Raw genomic sequence first — 19,503 nt, 5'->3', positions numbered from 1 at the left:
TTCTGGAGAGACAAGAAGCAATTTTTTTCCCAGCTGTATTTATATAGGGAAGTAACATTTTCAAAATAAGCACGTATCATGGCCCACACATCAGAAATGATTGGTTTTCCCTCCAACTATCATCTTTTGCACTTAACCATTGAATTTTTAGATATTTCAACACATATGGTGAAAGAAAGATGCATAGCCATGACAGAAGCTTCTTCTGAAGAGATGCCAAGTAATTTTTAGCAAACCACATTCTCCTCCAGAAAAACACTGAGATATTTTGTAAAAATCCGCAAAGACATATATGAAAAAAAATTTATTTGTCTTTTGGAAAAAGGGACGGGAAACTCAGGACAACCACAAGGATATTGTGAGGCTTTGCAGGGAGAAAATTAGAGGGACCAAAGCCCATCTGGAACTTAACCTGGCCACTGCCAGAAAAGAAAAAAGATAAAAAAGTCTTTGTCACAGACGTCTTTTGTGAAAATCCTTTTCTTTAGGATTTTTCCTTTTGAGAAGCTGAGGCCTCAGAAACAATATGTAAACAATGGTTATCTGCTGCTATGGAATGCAACAGGTGGATCCATCACTGGTCTCGTGTGGATGTTTTGATTCAGTGACCAGTCACGGCAGAGCTGGCTCTCGCTCTCTGTCTGACCCAGCTGCTTTTGTTATCATTCTTTTCCTTTCTATTCTTAGCTAGCCTTCTGAGGAAACCTTTCCTTCTATTTCTTTTTAGTATAGTTATAATGTAATATATATATATATCATGAAATAATAAATCAAGCCTTCTGAACATGGACTCAACATTCTGGTCTCAACATAGTCACAATGGATGAAGAAAACACTGAGGTACTTAATGCCTTCTTTGCCTCTTTACTAGTAAGACCAGTTGTTCTCTGGGTACCAGCCCCCTGAGTTGGAAGACACGGATGAGGAGAATGAAACCCCCAAAGTCCAAAGGGAAATTGTGAGATACCTGATTCACGACTTAAACACACACATCCATGGGGCTGGATTGCATCTACACAAGGGTACTGAGGGAGCTGGCAGAAGTGCTCGCCGAGCCCTTTTCATTTACCAGCAGTCCCGTTTAACTGGGAAGATCCCAGGTGAGAGGAAGTTAGCAAATGTGATGTCATTCTACAAGGATCAGAGGAGGACACAGGAAACTACAGGCCTGTCCACTCTGATCTGGGTGCCAGGGACACCATTTCCCACTGCATTCCCCTGGAGAAACTGGATGCTCATGGCTTGGATGGGAGCACTGTCCATTGGGTACAAAACTGGCTGTATGGTCTGTTGGTGGATGGATTCCATTCCCATTGGCAGCCAGCACAATGGTGTTCCCAAGGGCTCAGTGCTGGGGCCAGTCCTGCTTAGTACCTTTACTGATGATCCACGTGAGGAGATCACATGGACCCTCAGTCAGTTTGCATATGACACCAAGTTAACTGGGAGTGTTGACCTGCTGGCGGGTAGGAAGGCTCTGCAGAGGAATCTGGACAGGCTGGATCAGCAATAGCATGGCCAGCAAGACCAGGACAATGATTGTTCCCCTGTGCTTGGCACTGGTGAGGCCACACTTTAAACAGTGTGTCCAGTTCTGGGCCCCTCACTACAAGAAGGACATTGAGGTGCTGGAGTGTGTCCAGAGAAGGGCAACAGAGCCCAAAGGGTCTGCAGCACAAGTTTTATGACTTAATTAGTCAACATCACAAAAGCAAACTCAGAACTACCAGCTTTGCTTAACAGCAAAGGAGTCCTGTTCTGAGGTCTCCAAGAGCAAATGTTTTCTTCCATCCTGTTTACAAGTACAGAAAAGCATTCTCAGAACATGCAACATGCTTAGCATCATGTGAAATGTGACAATTGTAGACCTAACTTTAACTTAGAGCTGAAAATTGTGAAAGATTTCAGACCCCGAGTAAAGGTACCCAGACATCCATCTGTAAGCACCTCTCTGAAATAAGGAATGAAATGGCAAGACAGTCTTTTGAGTAATGCAATCTCCTCTCTTGCCACTGGGGTGCTAATGGAATACGTACTTGTGCAAGTGAAGGCAAAATTGGAGGAACATGCTTCAATTACCCATGAACTACTGCAGCTTTATGTTGCTCTAACTCTCCTGACTTAAATGAAAACAAACTAAAAAATCCCCCAAGTACTGTACTGTGCAATAAAACACTGATATGGGGAATAAATTACACTAAGTACCATGGTAACCCTACTGATCTCTCTGCATGACACAGTTGCAAAGCTACTTGTTGATTGTACAGTTTACCCCACATAATGCTACAAATGAAAAAACATATGTATTTATCATACAGCTTAGTAGAGTCAATTTAAATTTTATTTTTACATTGTCCTGCAACAAATTTTGGTATTTTTTATGATGTCTTATAAACCACAACATGTTTTAATACATTTCAGAAAGCTGGAAAATATCAAACAGTTGTCTTTGAATAGTAATTTTTCACCTATGCAGAAACATCTAGTGCCTGATAAGCTTTTTGTTTTTCTCAAGGTTTGTCTCAAATACTACTATCCTCATTTATTAGACAGCTGGCAACTCACTTTTCCTTGATTTATAATCTTTCTTCACATCTAGTTCATGTTTGTTAGCATGAATAAAGAGGGCAGTGCAAGGTCATTAATAAGAGAACAAGCAACAATTCTGCAGTCTGAGAGGCAGCAAAAGCTGTTTATTATGAGGCTGAAGAAATGAAGCCATTTATTCACTGTATATTATGACTGTATGCAGGGGTAGTTTATTTACGACACAGATGGAATGAGCACTGTATGAGGAGCCTGCATCTCCCAGCTGCACTGCCCTCTGCTCCCAGCAGTGCTCCTGAGGGAGCTCAGCACCCTCAGCACTGCCTAATTCTCCCCAGCTTTCACAGAGATGTGTGACAGTGCTAATGGAGTTTTATTTAATGCGGGAATGACGTGACATTTCTTATGGATTTCACAACTCCCAAGCCATGTGGCCAAATGACCATCATGCATGGCAACAGCTATTACTTCACAGCCTTACAAAACTGGGAGTGCACTGGGCGTGTGCGGGTTGTAAACATTTTAACATGCAATGCACATTTAGGACACATTGAATGAACTGCATCTCTTTGGAAAGGCAGAAACATCAAGACAAGCTTTGGGAAAAAAGACGTTCAAAAATAATAATTCCAACTTTTCCCTCCAGAAATCTGCACATCCTTTTTCTCTGCTGATATACGGATTTTTTTGCCACCTACATTTTCCTTTTTATTTTATGGGCAACTGGGTTCCCATGGAGACATGAGGCAATCACATCAGACATCAGTACATCAGACAGTACTGGGTGAGCATTTTCCCACTAACACAGGTTCTGGGGGGAACAAATGAACACTTGGTCCTTGCAGCATCTGTGGACCTCCCCAGTGTGCTTCCCAACCTTCAAAGCTGTAGCTGCAGGCAGGGCATTAAGCTGCTCTTCCCGTATTGTCAAGCAGAGCCTTATCCTCCCCAGGCAGCACTGGGTCTTGTTACATTCCTGAAATAGGGATGTCAGTACATTAAGAGTCTGATCCTACTTCCCCTGAGGTCCATGGAATTCATTTTCATTAACCTCGGATCACGCCTGAGCACAGACCATTCCTATGTGGGAATTCTGAGAAGAGAGCTGAAAATGAAAAAAAAAATGCTAGTTCTACAAAGATTTTTTTTTGCACTATCAAGCCTATGAGCAGGCTCTTCACTGAAGGATCTTAATCTTCTCTGCAGATAAAAAACAGCAGTATGTATATCTACAAACACAGGTGACTTGGTAAATTAAAATATCTGCCTTATGAAGACCCTTTAATTAGCAATGTGCTTTGAAAAATACAGTAAATATTTCCAAATTTCGTGAGTACAGATTTCCCAAAGCTTATTCAATATGGACAGCACTTGCTCTTCTAAACTTGGCCCAAGATCCTTGTTCTCCCTCTTTCATTTCCTTCCCAAATATAGTTCTGCCTACAAGCATAGGTCAGAGATCACTAGAGTACAAAGGAAAACTAAAGATCTTCCCAAAACTAATCCCACCATTTTTAGCACCAACTGCACTTCAATTCAGGTACTATCCTGGGCAAATGTCCAACTGGCTAAAAATTATTAAGTGTTTTAAAAAGTACAGTATGGCATTGCTGGTGTCTGCCCAGCTGTGGAAGTACATTGTGCCCACGCTGAAAACATGCCTTGAGAACTAAGACACTCTTTATCTTGGGTCTGAACATGTTGCCTCTGTTGGGACAGAATATTTAAATATAAACATTTGTTTGGGAAAAACACTAACTATGGCATTTCATCAAGGAATGAACAAAGTGCTCACCAAGAAATCTATAAAATCTTCTGTGATCACAACCAATGGAGGGACCTAAACTTTCAGCAGAGGATTGAGATGCAAGTCTTTGTCAGTCATATAAATAATTGGAATCCTCACAATGAAACAGTTACTGCTATGATGTATGAGCCCTAATAAAGGTGCCTAAGAGCTTGAATAAAAAGCTGACACTGCTTCATTGAAATCACTGACAGTAACTATGGGACTTCATGGGAACCCGAGCAGGTTCTCAGTGAGAAGTAATTTCCATTTAAAATCTATTCCCATGGTCACAGGTAGATAAGACAAACTGACTTCATCTAACTGGTGCGTTTTTGCCTTTTTGGTATTTCTTCCTAAAGAATGATGCTGAGACCTTTATGGTGGACTCCTCCATAGAACACTGTGGGACCTTTCAGATCTGAGACTGAAGTTTTCTCCTAAAACTCTTTCCTGAAACACAAAGATCTGTATAAGAATTCTAAGCTTTCAGCAGTGAAATTTCAAAAAAAATTTGAATTTTAAACAAAACTGTCACAGAATATCTTACAGCTAAACGGTTATGGAGTCCTTCCAAGACACGAACTTCACACCCAGGACAGGATAAGCCAGTTGACTGCGATGCTGCTGCCCAAACACATCACCACACCTCTGTTTTTGTGAGCACTAACCTGTAGTCACCCATTATTGAGAAATTTTTTATGATACAGAGGCTCAGATAAACCAAATGTCCCTTAGACTGCAGTTAGGTGCCTCAATCCCTTCACTGAAGTTTAACACTTTCTACTATCACCCTTCACTGGTACTTTCTTTGTCTTAAGAAAGGTGCCTTATCATTTGATGCGGTGATTTTTACAAATCTCACATTTAGCTGCCTAATTCCTCGCAGGCTTGTAATAGTCATCCTGACGTAAGGCCATTAAAGCCACAAAATACCTGGCCACACTTAGAGGCCACAGCTGCAAAAATATCTGCCAACACTTAAAACAGACTGTTGCACGTGAAACTCAAAAACTTACCTGAGAAATGGAAGTCCACAGAATTTTTTTTAAACACCAAATAGAAAAATGTAATAAAAAAGCTTTTTTAGTGAAGACATTACAGAATACTGGCATGCAGTACAAATGTGATTAACGCACTGAAATTTAAACTAGTTGTAGGTTATGTTCAAGGCACCTTTTCTAGAAATAGTTTTTTTAATGTTCATTCTACATTCACACTAGATTAACCATGTAAACAAGTCCGTGAAAACTCAAATTAAGGTCACTTTCAAATCTGTATGCCAAATACTTCAGAAAAATATCATATTACACAGATAATTCAATAAAGTAAGATAGATCCATCTACTGCCCAAACAGTTCAATAGATGCTAGGAGGTAAGTTATTAACAAGATGAAACCTAAAAGAGGTTTCCAAAAATTAAAGATAAGCAACATGCCATGCATTAACATTTGTGTTTATCATTTGAAAGTGTACATAAATGCTGAAAAAATACAATTTACTATTCCTAGTACTATCCTATTTTTGAAGGGCAAATCTTTGGAGACAATATTATCTGAAGTTTAAAAACATCCCCCATCTTTTTTACCCCATGTTTATTAATCTTAAAATATACTAGAATGTATTTTCTTCACAAGGAAAATGTATAAAATTAATCTTACAATATCAACACTATAAACAACTTCCTTGGAACATCTTCTGGACAGAGAATTTCTGTGAAGATTTAAGTATAAGAATTCTAGAATAATTATTTTTAAAAATATGTACATTCGTTCCAATGTCCTAGACCCAAGAAGAAATCCAAGTAAACTCTACAAAAGTTAGCCACAAGTCTTTGTCCAGTAAAGATTATGTCCAGCTTTGCCAGTTTTGCTGCATTACAATATAATCAACAAAATTATAACATTACTTGTTTTTGTGTAGAAAGTTCCCAAACTTTTGCATAAATCCTCTCAGCTTGTTTTCATTAGGCTGCAATGGGTGGTAAGCAGCTGAGTTGTAGCTGACCATGTGATTACTCCTGCCGTAATTATTCCCTAAGGCCTTGGTTTTGATATCTGAGAGATGTGAACTGCTGTTGGCTGCATTTCCTGCAGGTTGGCTGGCATTTTCCATCTTACAGAACGGCTCAAAGCGACTGTAAACACGCCTTTCACTCAAACGAGACCTCAGCTCTTCTTGGTGCTTTGAGCCTGTCAGCTGCGGTGCCACTGAACTTGCTCTTTGGAGAGCAGAAACAGGAGCTCTTTCAGAATTAGCATTTGTGGAGATCTCCTTTGCATCTTGATACTGAATCTGTTCTGTATTAAATCTTGGCGTAGATGGATCTCCTGCAGTTTCTATGAACTTACTTTCAAGGGGGCACAAGAGAGGACACTTTTTATTGCTCTCATCAGATGGAGGTTTTGGAGATTTCGGTGACTTCGGAGACTTTGGAGACTTTGTTGGACTCCCTGTGACATCTTCTTTACTTCTGTTCAAACTACCTTGAGAATTTGATGATGAATTTCTTTTTCTCCTTGGGGAAGAATCTGTCTTATTTTCAGAAATCTTCGGTTTTTGATTCTCATCTTCAGAAACCAACGTGTCAGAACTACTACACATTCTGTAAAACGCGGGACCTTTGTTTTTTGACAAGTTTTCCTTCTTGTCTGGTGTGAGATTAAGAAGTGACCGCAGTTTCTGGGACCCTTTCTTCAGAAAACTCGGGGAATTCTTACTTTCTTTCTTCGATGTGCAATCCTTACTAGACTCCTCCCTGCTAGCTTCAGTGAGAGCTGCCATGGAGATTGCCTTGCTAGCAGGCGGGCTCTTCAGCTCTCCTTTCAGGTCCTTGTCCTCCTGTGGCGAGTGATTGGTTACACTGTGCAAACTTTTAGCACTCTTCAGCATGTCTTCTGGAAGTTTTGGACTAACTGGCTGCTTAAGTCTATGCCTAGTCAATGTGCTGTAAACATAATTCGATGCATGTTTGTTGGTACCAGGATCCAATATGGACTTGGAATTAAACATAGGAAAACTTCTCCTTTTGAGCATATTTTCATTTTGAAGGTTCTTCAAATTTTCTGCATGTTTGTCTGTACACAGTGTTGTGTACAAATACACTGATGAGTCTCCAGCTGCATTTGAATTTACACTAGGTTTTGTGTTGTCTGCAATCTGAATTCTGTGGCCTGTTGGTGCATCTGATTTAAGAGGAGAGTTTGTCCTAAGCTCCTCTAAATTATTCGTTCCATTTTCCACACTTGGAGCATGGTTAGATGTCCCTTTGGGTGTTGCACTTCCCTCTGACCCAATTATAGTTGAATTAGAAGAACTTGCACAGCTGCTTACTTCCTGCTGTTCAGGTAAAGTTGGCTGAAACACTAACGACGATCGCAAGCGAGAATGAGAGTACAGCGCATGAGCTTTAATATTTTCAGCTGTGTCATAGCTATCATATCTGTCACCCAAGGCTGACCCATTTGACTCTGCTGGATAATCTGACTGGTCATTCAAGTAGGACTTTATTCGCCAGTTACGTAGGAATGATTTTGTTGTGTGCTCAAGGGTTGGCATCCTCTGCTGCAGATGGCGGATATGATTGTCTGTCCCATTAAAAGACCTCCGTACAATTGAATTTCTCTCTGCAAGATTTACCTTTGGTCGTGAGAACTGATCAGCAAAACTCTGCTGGGGAATATTGTAGTTATTTGCATATCCTCCTCGTAATGATGACACAATACTAAGGCTATCAGATGGCATTTTCCAGGTATTTGGTAGATTGTTTGCTCTGTTAATAGCTCTGTTGAGCAATAGGTAAGGTGTCCTTTCTGGCTTCTCTCCAGCATAACTATGTCTCTTCCAGTGCTCATTTTTTTCACTAGGTTGATACTGCTGTATTGGATTTTGAACATTAAAAGCTGGATTAAATGGTTGCTTATTATACGCTTGATTTCTCAAGCCATATTTATCTATTTCATTTACTGCATATCTTCCACGAGCTTTCCAAACAGGATCTATCTTGAAACCATTGTCTTGCCTACCAAAAAGGTTTCTTTGGCTAGAAACTGAAGCCAAGGAGGACACTGAATGTTGGTATGTATCATTATCCCAGAGCATCTTGCGACTGTTCACCCGCACTAATTCTGGGGCAAACGAGCTGGGAACGGAAGAACGGGCATACAGCGTCCTGAACTCTTCATCAAAGGATTCAACAAGCTGTCCTGTGATAACTTGAACCATGCTGAGGTTGGTTTTTTCAAATGACCACATAAAGCTGAAAGAAGAACAAATGACCATTAGATACAGTTCTGTTGAGCTGAAGTATTACACCAGTCTTTCTTGAGAAGAAAGCTTTTACACAAACCTTGGCTTTGTAAAAGTACCTTCTAAATAAATAAGTTGAGGGCATGATTCATGTAATTTAGACTCAAAATGTCTAATGTAACACCAGTTAAATTCAGATCGAGTTTTTCCACTGACTTCAGCGGGAGTAAGAATGAATCTGTAACTACCCTTATAATTACCCTTATAAAAAGTTTTCTAAAAAAGGATTCACAAATGTAAAAAAGTAAAGCACAAATACCTAATGGGAAAAAATCACTTCTGCAAAGTCTATGGCAGGACTAACCTGTAACCACTGAATTACCTCTTCTGTCAGAGAATGTTACTGTGTGATTATGTTGTGAAAAAAAACCATTTGAAATAACATGCAGTAATGCTTCAGCAATTTTGAATGTACTTCGTTCTAAAGGTTTTCAAAAAGATCCATCTCAGAATTTGAAAAAAGTTCACATTTTCTAATATGCACATTGCACTGGATATGAAAATTTCTTTTAATTGCAATGATAATGCTTTGATAATGCTTTTTTCTCTTTTCTGCTGTAAAAGACTGAACACATGCTCAAAGCTAAGCAGCTGCAATTAACTTACAGCTACTAAATGAGATAATATAAATAAACATGTACATTAAGGATGCTGCAACAAGACTAATATCATGGAGTGAAAAACATACTATTTGTAGATTACAACAAAGAAAAAAATTGTTTTGAAATCCTATTTTTCATGAAAACAGGAAAAATAATTTATTTATTTGCATTTTTCTTCTAGATGTTAGAAAATGGGTTAGTTTTGTTCACAAAAATAGCTTAATGATTAAGGGGTTTTTTTGCCGTTTTTGTATTTTTCGGGAAGTTATAGTGTATCAAGATTAAATAAAATCATGCTGCGTAAGTTCTTCTCCTATTAATTCTCACAAGAATAACATCTAATATTGGAAAAAACCCCTGAACTTTAAATTGAGTTCAGTGACAGAGTTCAGAAAGACTTGTTTTTCCTGTTACAAATCACTAGATTCTTTTACCAAGAAGGCCTAATTTCTACAGAAATTGATGATTCCAGCCCCTGTGGTGCAGCAGCGTTGTTATTTCAAATTGGAATGAGAAAACCTATCCCACTCTCAAAGACTATGACACTGTGTGTAGATGTCAAAGCATGCAGGCTCGCCCTGCAGTCTCTTACCCTGAGTCATTTATGAACTTGTCACTTTCCTCACTACCATTCATACGTGTCACTCTGAATTTGGGGCTGGGTGAAATAAAGGAAATAAAAGGTCAGATTTTCAAAAGCTTACAGTGGTAGAAATCTGTGAAAGGCAGTGGCTGTGGATCTGGTACCCAGGCACTATGCTGGCAGACACTAACTTACTTGGGCAAAGGAGAAAAGTGTAGCATGAAAAGAAGGAAAATATTTAATAATGTGTGAGTTAAGACTGTCTCTGCTTTAACTTAGATTTTTTTCAGCTCTGCAAGCCTGTTAAGTTCTTCCAGCCTGTTTTCCTCACATACACTGAAAATACAAAGGAAAACAGAATACAGAAACTTAGCCAAACACAGAAAGAGACATGGGCAAATTTGAATTTGACTATCATATACTAGAAAGCCACAGAATCAGTCTCTAATGTTAGCTTTAGAAGATTATTACATGGAGGAACTATGTTATGAAAAAATTTTGACATTCACTTCTCTGGAGTGAATGTTAAACAAGAATAATTCAGAAAACATAAGACAAATCAGGATTTTTTTTCTTTTTACAACTCTTCGGCTGTAGCAAAACCTATATCCCTTTATTTCTTATTTGTGAAAAATGAACAGAGGATCTCTTAGGGTAGTTAGCAATAAGTATCTATGAAAACCTGTTAAATTACAGAAAACATAATCAAATTTACACATGTAATTCTCTAGAAGAATTTTCACAAATACAAAACCCCAAAATCTGCTATAGAAGTACTGAGATGACAGGTTTGCTACAGATACTTCAGTGATTGATCTTACCTGTAAGAACCATATATGACTTTCTTACAGTCAACAAGAATGAATTTTTGTTCCATTTTTCCATGGAATTTTGCTCCTGTTTTAGAATAGTAATCTTGTCCTTTCACTGTCCGCACCCTCATATTCTGAAAAAAACAATGCAAACATTTTATTTCATCTACTGTAGTCCATGTTTAGCATTCAGAGGGCTAAAATTCAGAGGAGCTGTAGGAGAAAAGTTAAATTATTACATATTAATAAATTCTGCAGGGAATGAAATCCTGATCAAACTTATCACCTAGGGACCAAAATGGCTGGTTACTGTTTTGGCTTCAAGACTGATGAGATTCCCTAGGCCTCAGAAAATGAAATTCCACTTTTCCATAGTGACAAATTCAAAAAAGAGGTTCTGGCAGAAAACACCTTCAACAAGGGGAAAGAGGTTTTGTACTGTAAAAAAGAATTCTTTCCATCAGCTGATGCACATGTTTATATGATTTCCAAGCACCTCAGCTAATCATAGAGAACACTTAAAAGAGCCAGGATCACTTTTATTTTAATTGAACAAGGCTGTTGTGTCTACAAATACCTATGTCCTACTCTGAGATCATCCACTTAATGATATCATTCGGTGCTAGAATGCCTTGCAGATTTACCACCATGAGATCAATCCCATTTTTAAATTCAGAGACACTAATACAACATGCATAGGTAGCACAGCTGATTTTGAATTCTATTAAGCTTTATGCTTTATTCATGCAAACTCAGTAAATGACACTTGGGAAATTTTCCACACTGGATCTCAAAGATGTGGTGAATTTTTATCCCAGATTACTGATGAAACTGATTCAGCTAAGTCAGCATCTTGTAATTTTTCTCTATTGTCACTTGGGTTTTTATGCTCATAGAAATAGAAAATTTGAAAGAAGTTGTTACTATACCTCATGGACTGTACTAATAACAATATTCTAAAAGTTCTTACAGGGATGTAGAAAAAAAGACACATTGAACAGAAATTGTTACACAAAAGGTGCTTACTTATCTAAAATTTATATTCAATGCAAACCAACCTACAAGCATCTACTTCATGTAAATATGAGACAAAATGCTTCACAAGAGATAAAAGCAGCTTGGAAGATAACTGTGAATGATCACAATATTTACTGTATTTTCTAGCCTTGGAATAGTTTTTCTAGCAACCCTAAGCTTTCCAGTGGGAGTAAAATCCATAATTTAGCATTGGCAGTAAAAACCAAGAATCTACATGATTATTACATACCCTGTACATATGGAAATGGTGTAATGTAAGACCTGTGAGTAGACAGGAATGTCACACTTCACCAGGACTGCCACAAGGGCAGGCTGCAGATCACGGCACATGTGCTCTGTAAAGGTCAGCTATAGGTGGAAGGGCTGCTCATGAAGCAAATGGAAAAGACTGTGTACATGGTAATTCCAGCAAAATCAGGAGGATTAAATAATAGGGTAGGATAGGCTAGGATAGGATAGGATAGGATAGGATAGGATAGGATAGGATAGGACAGGATAGGACTATTTCAGATGGAAAGGAGGTACAATGATCATCTACTCCAACTACCTGACGAATTCTGGACTGACCAAAAGTTAAAGCAACTTATTAAGGGCATTGTCCAAATGCCTCTCAAGCACTGATGGGCTTGGGGCATTGATCACTTCCCTAGGAAGCCTGTTCCACTGTTTAACAACTCCCTTGGTGCTTCCTGATGTCCAGTCTAAACCTCCTGTGGAGGGTTGCACCATTCCCATACATCCTGTCACTGGATACCAGGGGGAAGAGACCGGTATCTCCTTCTTCACTTCCCATCCTCAGGAAGCTGTAGAGATGTTCAAACTTACAAATTCATTTAAAATTCCAGTCTATAAAGTATGACTGAGTTTGCAATACAGTGACATAAGCCTTCATTATCTATGGGAGCACTTCTACATTTGCCTAAAACATATGAAGTTCTGGTAGATAGAGGCTGTAGGAGTTTTTAAGATTGCATCTACTACAATCCAATTAACTTTATCTTTCCAAACAGAAAATTCAAAAATTAGGAGAAAATATCCATGATATGAAAGCACATTTCCAAATAACACATGCTTTCTAAATCAATGTATATTTCAGTGTTGGTTTCTTGAAACTTTTATCAAATGAAAAATCCAACCACAGAAGAAACAGTTACACTTAAAAGCCGCTGAGTTGGAAAATTACGGTTTAACTCAAGTTATCAAAGTTGTTTAAACTTCATTCATTGTTAGGAGACTTTTCGCTTTGCATTTTTGTCAAGCTTTGAAAAAGCTCAGCTCCATTAAAATGTACTCAATTCAACTCAGTTAAAATGTACAAAGACAGCATTTAAGAATTACTTCTGTTCGTGAGCTATATGTCTAGCAAATGTAAAATGTCTAGCAAATATAAAACATAAAGTCCATCTCTTAAATAGATAAATACAAGAAGTATTATCTAGAAGTGCTGTAACATTTTAAAAGGTTAAAATTTTAAAAGCGAAAATACAGGTGGATACTTAGGTCTATTTTCAGAAATAGCTACAAAAGAATTAATAACAACCCAATTTGCATTACTGAATGCCAGGTTAACATAAATTTGCATCTCTAACTGCTAATCACTTTTGCCAACTTAATGTTCTGTTTTTTAAGTTTTCTGCATTCCAATTATAACTCTTCTTGATGAAAATCAATTTTTGTGTTTTTCCAAGGTGATTTTGCTGAACTTTGAATAAGGCCACTGAAGAAAATAATTTCTTCACCAGCAGCTATTCAAGCTTCAACTAATTATGTTAAAAGCTTTTATTTGAAAGATAAATACTACAGAAATAGTAATTCCTGAAAAAGTAGAAAACACTGAAATTTACCCATTCTAGAGATAATCATAATAGTAACCCCTTACTTTAAAATAAAATCCTGTGAATTAGTAATGAAATTTGCATTTACTTTGATAACTGTTTTACCCAGTTCTATATACCACATAATAATATGTGTATTTCAGACATATTTAATTATATTTAATCATATTTATGTCATTATAATTTGAAAAATGTAACTTGAGAGCAGCTTATACATTTTCAAGTGCCCATAACAAGTAATACTGGCCTAAAGACATGTCAGTTGAACACATTAAATGTTACTTAGATAATATCTGATCAGTATTGGACAGGATATAATTTGGGAATCAATGCTGGAGGCACAACCAAGTCTAATGGCTTGCAAATTACCATACTACACCAAAAAAAGCTTTGCCTTAGGTACACATAACTTGATATATAAGTTTAAGTAGGCATATGTAAAAAAGGAATACAATTATTTACATTAAATTCCTGGGAGGTTAAAAAAAAAAATTGTAGTCACTGTAGTCACTCTGCTGCTTTTGTTTACCTTCTCTTCAGTACTTTTCCCCTTGTAGCTTTTCTATCCCTATTCCCTGATTCTGAACTCTTTTCCTCCCTTGGTAGGTCATCCATTGCCAGATGGGAACGTGACAAGTGGCAGAGATCATGCTTACCTTTCTCACATAAGACTTCCTTTTCCTGCACAGTTCATCCAGCACTCTTCACCAGCTTTAAACACTCTAATTAAGGTGCCAGGAATGCACGCTTTTATTAATGACCCAAAATACCAAATCACCCAAACCATATTTGGAACACGGAAACAATGCACTTCACTTGGGACTAGAAGCAGTAAGCATACACATACTGAATTACAAGCCCCATCTGGTCTGAAATGCAGGGCAGGATGAAATACCTGCCTGGCTTCATCCTCAGGCTATAGGACTCTCCTAACAGCAGTGTGCTCATCACAGCATCATTGTGGGGAAAGCAATCACTCATTTACAAATGGATCTCCTCTTTTGTCCAAGAGTTTACAGGACACTCAGGAACATTTAAAACATCCAGTGGCTGCAGTTTTAGGATAGCCACCAGTGCTATCCAGTTAAATGACCTTCCAAAGTGCCCATTTATTCACTCCATCTGGTATCACCAGCAACCTTTGTCAGGGTACACTTGATCCTCTCATCCAGATGACTTATGAGGATATTAAACAGCATTGGGCCCAGAACTGATCCCTGGATGATTCCACTTGTGACAGATTGTCAGTTTAAAAAGTAGCTATTGACCACATATGCGCTGTACAAATGCCAAGTAGTTTTCAAGTTTGCTTCTATTCTGACTTCAAATATGACTCAATGACCACTCAAGACTTGACTGGAGTCTGGTCCTTATCACAGAAGTTCTTCCACAGACACAACACCATGCTGTGAGTGCCTATTCAATAACCAAATTTGCCTTAGATGTGGAAGTACTGGAAAATTTTTGATGATTTTGGTAACACTAGTGAGAAAAAAAAGGCTGCAAGCAGGTCTCAAGAGCAGCTTCTACTGTGTATTTAAACATGCATATCTGGGAGCAGATTTCACAGAAGGAAAGTAAAATCAATCAGTGGTTTAATTTTCCCTTTCCCTCAATTCATTAAAAATATTAAGAGGATTATCAGGTAATAAACAGGTCCTGCCAAACAGCTTTCAATATCCTCCTGCAGCAAAATGATTCTTCATTATTAGCAGAAGAGTGAAAAAGAGGCTCCTCCAGAGCATAGAACTTCCACCATCTCACCCCATATCAAATAAAATATCTGTCAGTAGCAGAAAAAAATAAAATTACTCATTAGTTTCTGAAAAATCACCTGGAAAAAAACTGTTTGAATCTGTAACTACTCTTCATCTCTCTATGCAAATGAATTGTAAGTCAGACCAGGGACAAAGTTAATCAAAGAAGCTTAGGTAGAGGAAAAAGAAGAAAAAACAAAAAACAAACCAATTAATTACTGAGGACAAATGTAGTACAGCCATAAAATGAATGAAACTGGAAAAGACTAATGGGAAAGCACAGGAAAGGAATTATTTGAGCTTCACTGATGGATGTGATGTCAAGATGAATATTGAGTAAGAAACAACCTACATGAAAAGATGCTGCAGGAAAGACTAAAAATTATTCTAGTAATCCCTGATTCCTAGTTTCCTATATGGAATTCACAAAATAACAACAGAATATATGGTCCATCCATTTTTTCAACTGTATGTTTCAAAAAAGAAGAGAACATGCCCTGAATTTGGACTCAGACTTCAGATAAGAAAAACTGTCTGCACAGACATTTAATGAAGATTTATGAACAAAATCCTCTTTCTCTTCCATACAGAAGACTACTTAGTTGTAAATGTGAATTAAAAAATATAATATTGTTCATCACTGAATCTCAGGTTTTTTACTGATTCAAAGGGAGAGAAAAAGAGACAGAGGTGTTGAGTCTGAAACACCTTGCAGAAAAGCCATCACAAATGTAAGGACTAAGAAGCATCATCCATACTCCAACAAGACTGAACCAAATCACGCCAGACAAGAATAAGACCAATGCTGCTGGTGCTACATTTTCAGGAAAAGGAATAGACCCACACAGCTCTGTTCTCTTCTTGCCCTTCTCTTCACTGTTCTGGTCTTGCCCTTCTCTTCACTGAATAGAAGGGCAAGACCAGAAGCCAAGAGTACAAAAAGTGGAAGATGTTTATCTTTTTTCTGAACCTTGAGTAATGTGAAAAAGGGAAAGGGAGAAAACATCTTCAAAATACTGGCTGTTCTTTCATAGTCACCTGCATTTCCCTTTTATCCTCTAAAAAGGCATAGGAGTTAATATGCAGGAGTAGTAAACTGCTGTTCTCAGAGCAACAGTCACTGGGAGTAGCCCATGGATGAGAAGACCATTAATTTGAACAGCTTTATTACAAGCTAAACCGGAAACTCAGCACACAACAGGATTATTGCTTAGCTCTTTGGCATGTATTTTTTATTTTCTGATTAAACTCAAAGTATTCTAATGCATGTATTCTAAACTCAAAGTATTCTAATTCTAAGTTAACCTTGCAGAATAAAGATGTATTTTATTTCTCCCACCAAAACCCAGAAATCTATAAAACACAGTGTCACTGAAGAGGCTACATACAAACCTCTCCAATCCCCACTAATCCATAAAAAATCCACTCTGATTTATGTATATTAAATTTTCAACCATAATATAAATACCTAAAAGTCTATAAAACTGCCTTAAAAAGACAACCTTGAATCCAAAGAAGGTAAGCTTTTGAAATAACTGTTCATGGAAACAGTTTTCATATTTTGAAAATGCATATGGCATTTTTGAGACATCACTTGAAAGACACAGTCTTAATTATTTTTTTTTATTTTGGAAGGAAAAACCTCATTCCATATATAGACATAGACAATTTTTGGCAACATCTATTGTATAATTAACCCAAGCAATCAGCAAATGGTGATATCTCAAGTTCCAGAATATGGAAGTACTGCCAAATACTGACTTCATTAAGGCAATCACTATCAGTGTTTATAAAACACCACAGTTTTGGTGGTTTTTCCTTAGAAGCTCCCACCACTCTGTGTATTAGGCAACCAGAGACAAAGAAACAAGCATGGAAAGTAGAATGGGAATACTTCTGAGGATGTAAGTCAACCCTACAGAATAAAAAAGGGTATAAAATAGATTTTGCTCCAAACATCTACCAAAGAGACCTCTTTATCCTCACAAATACACCACATCTCTCTCTGATTTCTGGACTGGGCTCTTAGAACAGGTGCTGCTATAAAGAGCTTTTATAATACTTTTGACTGGCATGAATGAAGCTTAACTAGTTACAGAGGCAAGCAATTTCAAATGGAACTACGAGTCAAGGCAGTGCTCAGAACTTTGCAAAAAGACTTTGACAACATCCTCGGAACTTCTTTAGTACTGTCTGCAGTACAGTAAACCTACAAGTATTTATGAAGCGCTTATGTCAGTTCAGTGCAGCTCATGGTTTATATTCTGATCCCTGATAAACATTTAGGCAGTGTAGGACATCTCATCAAAATGTAAATGCCATCTTGTTATCTCTCTTACAGGATAAAATTACATATTTAATGTGTAAAAGGAATAGGACAAAGCACAGACATGGAAATATCGATTTTCAGGAAAACACTATAAAAATAGAATCTTGGGCCTCCTGAAGTATTTTAATGCAGAACCTTAAGAAATCATGAAATGAAGTACACAAATTTATCTAAGTCTTATGACTTTATCTGCAGACAACTATAGGAGAAAGGATAAAAAGAAGCTTAGTTTTTCAAATAAAGTCCTATGACTTTATTTGCAGGCAACTATAGGAGAACGGATAAAAAGAAGCTTAGTTTTTCAGTATTCCTAAATACAAAATAATGGAAAAATATTTTATAAAATATATATGGAAGTTATGACATTCTATGAAATGCTCTTGTTTTGACACCTGAAAAAGATGCTTTTAAAAAATATATATATCTCTAGAGAAAGTTCTGCTGAGAGCTTACCTATTTACACCTGCTTTTTAATTTGAAAAATCAGTATTTAATAACCACTCTTCCAATAATAATCACTTTTCAGTGGGCTGTGGAGGAATAAGCAGTGAATATACATGCAAAGGAAGACAGTATGCCTTACCCTGAGCCTCTGAACTTGACAGCCTTGTTTCTCTGTCATCTTCAGAAAGTGACTGAAGTTCGATTCATCAAGCAGGATATACACTGCAATCCCTCTTGCAGATGCTTCCACGATTTCTCTAAAAATATCCACATCTGTAAACATATCCATAACAATGGCAATGACCTGAATCAAACAGGAAAGACACAAATTATTTTACTGTATAACTCATATATAGAATTCTTCACTGAAGCCTGCACTGAGCAGCTAATACACTAATATTTTTTACACATTTAAATGTTCTATTTTCTATGTTGTTCCACTTAACCTGAAAGTTTTCAGGACCACTGGATCTTCTTTTTGACAAATCAAGTGAGCACCTGGGTGACGTTTGTCACAAGTACCAAAGTCCAGCAAAATGAATTGTGGGTTGTCTTGGTTTTGTCTGGAATCAAGTTGATTTTGTTCCTAATACATGGTACCATGCTGTGGTTGGGATTTAGCACAAGAATAATGTTAATAACAAACTGATGTGGCTGCTGCTAAGTAGCGTTTACCCCAAGTGAAGGACTTTTCAGTGTTCCATGCTCTGCCAGTGAGCAGGTGCATAAGAAACCGGGAGGAAGCACAATCAGGACAGCTGACCCAAACTGGCCAAAGGGATATCCCACACTGCAGAATGTCATGATCAGTGTATAAACTGAGGGGAATTGGCTGGGAGGGGCCAATCACTGCTCAGGGACTCTCTGGGCATTGGTCAGTGAGTGGTGAGCAACTGTAACATGCATCACTTGTTTTATTGGGTTTTACCTCTCCCTTTCTCTTATCCTTTCACTTACAATTATTGTTATAAATATCAATAGTATCATTTTATTATTAAATATTTTACTTTCTGAGTAAAAATGTACTTTACTATAGTAAATTTACTTATTCAATTATTAATCTGTTCTTATCTCTACCCACAAGGGTTTACTTCTTTCCAATTCTCTCCTCCATACCACTAAAGGGGTGAATGAGCAAGTGGGTGTGTGGAACTTGGTTGCTGGCTGGGGTTAAACCATGACATGGGTGTGTGTAGTGACTGGTTTTATGAGGGAAAAGGAAACTCAGTAAGGGTCCCCTCCCAGAAAGGGAGGGAAAAACAGCAAGACAAATGCTGCGGAAAAACCTTCAAAATACAATTTCATTACGCATTAAAAAAAAAAATCAGATAAAATTTTTGTACACAAGGCTTCTCAGTCTTTCATCGTTTTCTCTAAAGCTAATGGCTCAAGAGCTTGAAGCAGCTAATAAGACACTGAAGAGCTGGAGGCACTCTTACTGAGACAAAACATCCTCAGCTTG

At 37.6% G+C, this 19,503-nt stretch overlaps 1 protein-coding gene across 1 annotated transcript in view; it reads right to left on the bottom strand.

The window, feature by feature from the left end:
* Positions 1-5,714: 5,714 nt before the first annotated feature.
* The window catches only part of FAM83B (family with sequence similarity 83 member B), a 43,880-nt gene continuing 30,091 nt past the window's right edge, over positions 5,715-19,503 (bottom strand). Inside the window, exons 2-4 of the mRNA XM_005427913.2 lie at positions 18,181-18,345; positions 10,648-10,772; positions 5,715-8,591 (exon numbers count right to left, since the gene is read on the bottom strand). Of these exons, the coding sequence (XP_005427970.1) occupies positions 6,239-8,591; positions 10,648-10,772; positions 18,181-18,345 (2,643 nt within the window). The 3' untranslated portion in view covers positions 5,715-6,238. The remainder of the gene's footprint in view (positions 8,592-10,647; positions 10,773-18,180; positions 18,346-19,503) is intronic.

This window comes from Geospiza fortis, unplaced genomic scaffold (genome assembly GCF_000277835.1).
Source record: "Geospiza fortis unplaced genomic scaffold, GeoFor_1.0 scaffold603, whole genome shotgun sequence".
Taxonomy (NCBI): domain Eukaryota; kingdom Metazoa; phylum Chordata; class Aves; order Passeriformes; family Thraupidae; genus Geospiza; species Geospiza fortis.
This window is presented reverse-complemented; position numbering and strand designations above follow the sequence as displayed.